We start from the raw sequence: 572 nt of genomic DNA, 5'->3' as shown, positions 1-572 counted from the left end.
GTGGATGTGTCAGTGCCAAAGATAGAGGGAGACATAAAAGCACCTGATGTTGGCATCAAAGGTCCACAGGTTGACATCGAAGGTCCGAAAGGTGGATTTGACATACCGAAAATCAAAGTTCCATCACTGAACATTAAAGGTCCAAAAGTGGAGGGTCCAGATGTTGATGTGGACCTTCCCAAAGGCAAGATTGATGTAGACATAAAAACTCCCAAGGTTGACATAGAAGGACCAGAAGTTGACATGGAGGGCCACAAAGGAGGAATCAAAATGCCTAAATTCAAATTGCCTCACTTTGGATTTAAAGGTCCAAAACTGGAGGGTCCAGAAGTTGATGTCAGCCTCCCGAAAGCTGATATTGATATTAAAGCCCCTGAATTGGATATCAAAGGACCAGATGTTGACATTGAGAGTCCAAGTGGTGAATTAAAAGGACCCAAAATCGGCATGCCAAGCATTTCAGGACCAAAACTGTCCATGCCAGGTGTGGATTTCAATCTGAGAGGTCCCAAACTGAAAGGTGATGTGGATGTGTCAGTGCCAAAGATAGAGGGAGACATAAAAGCACCTGA

General features: G+C 44.2%; 1 protein-coding gene across 1 annotated transcript; it reads left to right on the top strand.

The window, feature by feature from the left end:
- Positions 1–3: 3 nt before the first annotated feature.
- Positions 4–564, top strand: LOC121940575 (neuroblast differentiation-associated protein AHNAK-like; the record flags this gene model as incomplete). The annotated part of the gene is made up of 1 exon (XM_042483312.1): positions 4–564. A coding segment is annotated over one exon (561 nt), but the record flags the coding sequence as incomplete, so codon positions are not given.
- Positions 565–572: the final 8 nt, after the last annotated feature.

The sequence above is a fragment of the Plectropomus leopardus genome, unplaced genomic scaffold (assembly GCF_008729295.1).
Source record: "Plectropomus leopardus isolate mb unplaced genomic scaffold, YSFRI_Pleo_2.0 unplaced_scaffold90241, whole genome shotgun sequence".
Taxonomy (NCBI): Eukaryota; Metazoa; Chordata; class Actinopteri; order Perciformes; family Serranidae; genus Plectropomus; species Plectropomus leopardus.
Note: the sequence above shows the minus strand (reverse complement) of the source record. Positions and strands in the feature narration are given on the sequence as shown.